The sequence below is a fragment of the Bison bison genome, unplaced genomic scaffold (assembly GCF_000754665.1).
Source record: "Bison bison bison isolate TAMUID 2011002044 unplaced genomic scaffold, Bison_UMD1.0 scf7180017864407, whole genome shotgun sequence".
NCBI classification, from domain to species: domain Eukaryota; kingdom Metazoa; phylum Chordata; class Mammalia; order Artiodactyla; family Bovidae; genus Bison; species Bison bison.
Window position 1 is genome coordinate 108,984 of NW_011494976.1, and position 6,675 is coordinate 115,658.

General features: G+C 57.0%; 1 protein-coding gene across 1 annotated transcript in view; it reads left to right on the forward strand.

Moving 5' to 3' along the window:
• Positions 1-6,675, forward strand: part of LOC105002249 (cAMP-dependent protein kinase type I-beta regulatory subunit-like) — a 44,234-nt gene that overhangs the window by 37,156 nt on the left and 403 nt on the right. Inside the window, exon 6 of the mRNA XM_010858783.1 lies at positions 1,407-1,467. Within this exon, the coding sequence (XP_010857085.1) occupies positions 1,407-1,467 (61 nt within the window). The remainder of the gene's footprint in view (positions 1-1,406; positions 1,468-6,675) is intronic.

Genomic DNA, 6,675 nt, shown 5'->3' on the forward strand with positions numbered 1-6,675 from the left:
GGGTAGGTACCAGGTGGGGGATGTAGGTGGCCTTGGCCCGACGGGACTGCAGCACAGACTTGGGACCAGGCCGAGGCTGCAGGTACCAGGGAGGCAGAGCTGAGAGGGGCCAGGGCCCGCTCCTCCCGATGGCCTGGGTCCTGTGAGCAGCACTCAGGATGCGGGTCCAGGCCCCGCTGGCATCTCCCGCATGGCCTCGGGCAGGCCCTGTCCCGGCGCTGGGGGTCCGTGTAGCGCCATCTCACCAGACATGAAGCCCCCTGCACTGCTGGCAGACAAGCCCCCAGGTGTGGGTCCTGACTGGCCCCCCGCCTCACCCTGGAGGAGAGCTCCAACGGGAGGCGCCTTGGTCAGCCTGGGAGGCGGGTCTCCCCATCCGCGGGTCCCGGGCGGCCGCCTCCAGCTGTCGTCCTGCGGCGGGAGACGGATGGGCCGGTTGTGGCGGCTTTAATGTCTGGAGTTGCCGGGCAAACACGCCTGCATTCCAGCGGGCGGGCGTAGCTGCCGGGAGGTCAGTGGGAATATAAATTATCCTTCAAAGAAACGCCTTTCTCTGGGCCGGCGCGGTCTGAGATGGCTCAGCTCCGGCTGGGGGCTGTGCTGAGCTGAGCAAGCCGCCCCCGTGAGCGTCCAGACCTGCTGGCCATGGGCACGCCGGGCCCCACTAGCCCTGGCTTCTGCGGCTGACCTCCTGGACGCCGTATCCCCTGCATGGCCACCACCGAGCACTTCAGAAGCCTGGTGCCTGCCCTCTTGGTCAGCTATGAGGGAGTATTGGATCCCAGCCCTGTGGGGGCTCTGCTGGATGAAGGGGCCCTAGGGAGTCTCTGGGCTTCTTGGGGGCAGGCCGGGAACCTCCAGAATTCTGAAATCGAGACGCCGCCTTTGCAGTGCTGGTCTGGCCCCGAACCACGGAGTCACGGGAGCTGACGGGGAGGCGGGGCCCTGGGGCTGGGAGGCTGGGGTTCCCCCACCAGGCCGGTTGACTGATGTTTGCTCACCTAGCCTTCACGGAGTCCTGTGGGGACAGGAATTAGGATACCCATTGTCCAGATGAGGAAACCAAGGCTCAGGGTGGGCAGCTGGTCAGGGCGTGCAGATATCTAGTGAGGGGTGGGCTTTGGGCCCAGCCCTTCTGAAGCCCCCTGAGGGTCGGCCTCGTGGTGCCCCTTCCCGCGTGAATCTGGGTGAGGCTGTGCGTTGTGTGAGACCCTGGGGGGAGCGGGCCGTCTGGGCCTCATGGCAGCAGCCCCTCAGACCCCTGCTCGCTTGAGGGGCTTGCGGGACATGGAACACCCCGAGGGCCTCCTTTCAGGGGTTCAGGGTCACTTGGGGATTTGGAGATCGTGGGAGGGATTGGGGCGTGAAGCCCTCTGAACACCTGCTTCTCTGTCTCCTCCCCGCAGGGCAGCACGCTGAGGAAGCGCAGGATGTACGAGGAATTTCTCAGCAAGGTCTCCATCCTGGGTGTGTGCCTTCCCACGCACCGCGCACGCCTCGGACACACACACGTGCACACACACACGATTGCTCTCACACATGCACACACACATGCTCACACACACGTGCACAGATGTGCTCACACGCACACACACACATGCTCTCACACATGCACACATATGTGCTCACACACGTGCACAGATGTGCTCACACACGCGCACACACATGCTCTAACACACATGCACACACGTGTGCGCACACACGTGCATAGATGTGCTCACGCTCACGCACACACGTGCTCTCACACATGTGCACACGCGTACTCACACACGCATGCACAGATGTGCTCACGCGCATGTACACACATACGTGTGCTCACATGCGTGCAGTGCCACCCCACACCATACACATGCTCATTGTGCACGCAGGCGTGTGGGTTCCCGTGAACACGCACACACACTGTCGTGTGTCTGCCTCTGTCCGTCCGTGCTGTGTGTGTCTGTCTGTCCGCCGTCGGAGCCGCTCTCCCCACGCTGGTCTGTCTGGAGGTCTCGCATGGGTCCCTGTGTTGAGTGTCTTTCCTGACCTCTCTGGGGTTTCCTCTGTGGGCGTTCCCCCCACTCTTCTCATCCTGGGGTCTGACAGACACGTTGACCGCACCCCCACTGACGGTGGCGAGTGTCACAAAGGCCCCCAGCTGCGTGTTTTTGCTGTTTGGACCTTGCTCTGAGGTTCAGAATGGAGCACTGTCGTCCCGGCCCAGGCGCCCAGCAGTGTGGAGTCTCCACGCCTGTGTGGGGCACTTGGGAATTCCGTGTCGGGGTGTGAGTGTGTGTCGAGCAGCTCCGGTTAAGGGCCAGGAGGGCGACCTGCTGGGCAGAGTGTCAGCTCAGAGCTGAGACCTGGGAAACCACGGGGAATAACCATCCAGAAACAGTTCCTAGGGGAACGTCTCAGCCTTAAGCCCCAGGCTGGACGCGGGCTTGTGGGTGCAGGTGGCAACTGGGGCTCAGCCTCCTTGTCTAAGACCCTGTGGGCTGAGGAGGAGGAAGGTGCGGATTCTGGGGCGCTAGGGCAGCATGGAGGCAAGGACACACGATGAGGAAAAGGCAGTCTCTTCAATAAGTGGTGCTGGCAAAAGTGGACAGCTGCCTGTGAAAGAGTGAAGTCAAGGCTTCCCTGGCGGCTCAGGGGTAAAGAATCCGCCTGCCAATGCAGGAGACACAGGTTCGATCCCTGATCCGGGAGGATCCCACACACCACAGGGCAACCAAGTCTGTGCGCCACAGCTACTGAGCCTGTGTCCGGAGCCGGCAGCCAGGAGGACTGAAGCCCGAGAGCTGTGGAGCCGGAGCCTGCTCTCCCCAACGAGGAGTTACAGTGAGAAGCCTGCTTGCTGCAGCGAAGAAAAGCCAAGCAAAAGCAGCAAAGACCCAGCCAGCCAAAGATGCATAAACAGACAAGTCCTAAAAAAAGAATGACATCAAAACATTCTCTAACACCACCTACCAAACCCCTCAAAATGGATTGAAGACCCACATGTCAGACTAGATACAATAGAACTCCTAGAGGAAAATATAGGCAGAACACTCTCTGACATAAATCTGAGCAATATCTTTTTGGCTTCATCTGCTAGAGTAATGGAAATAAAAACAAGAATGAACAAATGGGACCTAATTAAACTTAAAAGCTTTTGCATAGCAAAGGAGACCATAAACAAAATAAAAAGACAACCTACAGACTGGGAGAAAATATTTGTAAATGATGCAATAGACTAGGGATGAATTTCCAAAATATCCAGACAGCTCATAGAGCTCAATATAAGAAATAACAAACAACCCAATCAAAAATGGGCGGAAGATCTAAATAGACGTTTCTTCAAAGAAGATACAGAGATGGCCAACAGGCACATGAAGAAGATGCTTGCAACTTTGCTGATCATTAGAGAACACAAACCGAAATGACGGGGAGGACCACCTCACGCTGGGCAGGGTGGCCGTCATCAAAAGTCTACAAATAAATTTAGGGGAGGATGTGAGAAGGGAGCCCTCCTCCACTGCGGGTGGGACTGTACACCGCTGCAGCCACTGTAGGAAACAGTGCTAGAGTCCTCAGTGAACTGCAGATAGAGCTGCCGCACGATCAGCAACCTCACTCCTGGCCGTACATCCAGACAAAGCTCCAGTAGAAAAGATGGGCCTGTCCCTATGTTCATAGCAGCATTAGTCACGAGGGCAAAGACATGTCCATCGACAGATGAATGGATAAAGAAGATGTGGTGTATACACACAAATGCACACACACACAATGGAATATTACTGGGCCATAAAAAGCATGAAATAGTGCCATTTGCAGCAACATTCACGGACCTGGAGATTATCATACCAAGTGAAGAAAGTCAGAAAGAGAAAGGAAAATAACATATGATATCACTTATATGTGGAATCTAAAAAAACGAACTTACTTGCAAAACAGAAAGATGTTTACAGACATAGGAAACGAACTTATGGTTACCAGAGGGTATAGCGGGGGGGGGAGGGAGAAACTAGGAGTTTGGGATTAGCAGATACACATCACTATATATAAACTAGATAACCAGCAGGTCCTACTGGAGAACACAGGGAACTCTATTCAGTATCTTGTAATAACCTACGAGGGAAAGGTTTTGAAAAAGACTGCGTAGGTGTAACTGAATCGCTCTGCTGTGCACCTGAAACTCACTGCCTTGTAAGTCGAGTATGAAAGGAGAGTGTTAGTCGCTCAGTCGTGCCTGACTCTTTGCGACCCCATGGACTATACAGTCCGTGGAATTCTCCAGGCAAGAATACTGGAGTGGGTAGCCTCTCCCTTTTCCAGGGGATCTTTGCCACCCAAGGATCAAACCCAGGTCTCCTGCATTGCAGGCAGATTCTTTGCCATCTGAGCTACCAGGGAAGATGGATAAAAATAAACTATGCTTCGGTTTTAAAAATGGTTAATAAAAAAACAAGGGCATGGCTGGGGACGGTCCTTTCAGCAATTCCCACGATGACGAGATGGGAAGAACCTAAAATCTGCCACCACAGGAAGGGACTCGCCCCGGGCGTCTGTGGTGCGGGTTTGCCTCCAGTGAGGCGAGTGGACGAGGCCTCTGCACGCCAGCACGTGTCGGGACGGGTCGGCGACACGCGTGTGCGTGCACAGTTTTGGCAATGCTGTGTCGTGTTTACAAAGCCGGGTTACGGTAAAGGTGTGAGACCACCGATGGGAAGAAACCAACCAAACCCTTTAAGATTAAAAAAAAAATTCCACCAAGTCCTTCACAGTCACAGCCTCCGGGGAAGGAGAGCGAGCTCAGGTTGAGCCGGAGGGACTGGGCCCTGTCGGTGCCCAGCATGTCTGCGAGGAGCAGCTCCGAAGCGATCGCGGCCAAGTGGTTCTGCGATTCCATTCAGGATAGATGCTGCCTGTGTCGTCCGTTCCAACGTTCTGATTATTTTTTCCACATTACAACGGGAAGGGCACGACTGTGGAGTCAGGGCCCTGGGCACTGTGAGCGGTGGAGGCAGGCGGGTCCCTGCCGGGGGTGGCGGTGGCAGGCCTGCCCGGGGCAGCCCTGCAGCTCCTCGAGCTTCACGGGGGGAGCAGAGACGCCCCGACCCCATTTCCCGGGGAAGAAGCAAACTGCAGGCCAGGGCAGGAACGTGAGGTCTCCTGGGAGGGGAGCGGGTCAGGCTCAGAGCTGGAGGGCAGTAGCCGGAAGTGGGGCCGGAGGGCTGTGTCCTCCTGAAGCATGGCCCCGGCAGGTCCCTTCCCAGCAGATGTGCCTGCTGCTCGCTTGGCTGCGCCTGGGGGTGCCTTTGGGGCACCTCTGGCGTCTCCTGTGGGGTTTCCACCATGTTCCCCAGCAGCACTGAGACTCCCCCAGAAAGGTTGCTTTGGGGTGACTTTGGACGTGGGCTGGCTGACTGCACCTGGATCCCAGGGAGCTGAGCGTAGCAAAAGTGCTCTGAAGCGTCCACCTCGGAGGTCAGGGCCAAGGAGTTGCCCACCGGCTTCCCCCGACACTTCTCTCCTGGGATTTGCATCATCGGGGAAGAAGCCCTGATTCTCCAACCTCGGGATGTTCAAGGTCTTAAGCGTAATAGAAAAACCTGCTGATCAAACACAAGGAAGTGAGCTTCCTGAGCCAGAGGCTGTAAAGTCAGAGGCTCTCATCGCCTTGGAAGGAGACCAAGCGCCAGTCGTGCATTTACCGGCACCGGTTTCCTCATGGGGACAAACCGTGATCCCCGCCAGAGTCACCTGTGGTCACGAGGTGGCCCCGCCGCCTCCTGCAGGTGTGGGGCGTGGATCGCGGGGCAGGTCCTGACCCGGGTGGTGGCTGGCGGGCAGCCTGCTGCCAGGGGCTCCCCACCTTCCCTCCCCCCACAACACAGAAGCCGCTCCAGCCCGGGCTCGGTCAGAAGCCTGTCCTTTGTGACGTACGGCCCTGGCAGGAGTTTTCAAGCCGAGAAATCCTGCTCCTAGGCGAGACCTAAGATAGGTGGTCTGCTCTGGGTTTTAACGGCTGATACGTAAGTGCGTCTGGTGAGCACAGGCCAGAGAAGTTTCCTTGACCAAGAAAGAACCGATCAGGCGATCATTAATTTCTTATAAGAGGAGCTGGTTATTATTCCAGAGGGCTGAGAGGGGACAATGATGGGGAGGGAAGGCGTGAGGGAGCGGGGACAGGTACAGAACCTGCAAGCGTTAAACTTGCCATTGGAATGCAGCACCTTGACCTCAAATAACGGAAGGTAGTCCACGCCTCTCACAGCGTAAACTCAGTCGTGTGCTCTCTGGGGCGCTGAACGGTGTCCCATAAACAGCGGGTTGCTTCGGCCTCTGAATTATTGAAACCCCTGAGTGCTGAGCTGCAATGATACTGTTTGCAAAACTCCAGGCAGCTCTGTTCTCTCGAAGATAAAAGCATTTCAGCCCACGTTGCGCTGGACTCGTGCCCGCTGCCCGTGTTCATGGTGTTTGCATTGTGCCTGTGGTTGACGTGGGCTAGGGTCGGTCCGGGTTCTGCCTCCTCGCCCACCTGCTGGGCCGTAGCCGCCTCCTGGCCCGGTGTGCTCGTGGAGATGCCCGTGCCTCCTGCTGGGCCGTAGCCGCCTCCTGGCCCGGTGTGCTCGTGGAGATGCCCGCGCCTCCTGCACAGAGATGTGCTATCTTGTTCGTCCCTGTGAATTAGCAAAGCCTCGTCACCCC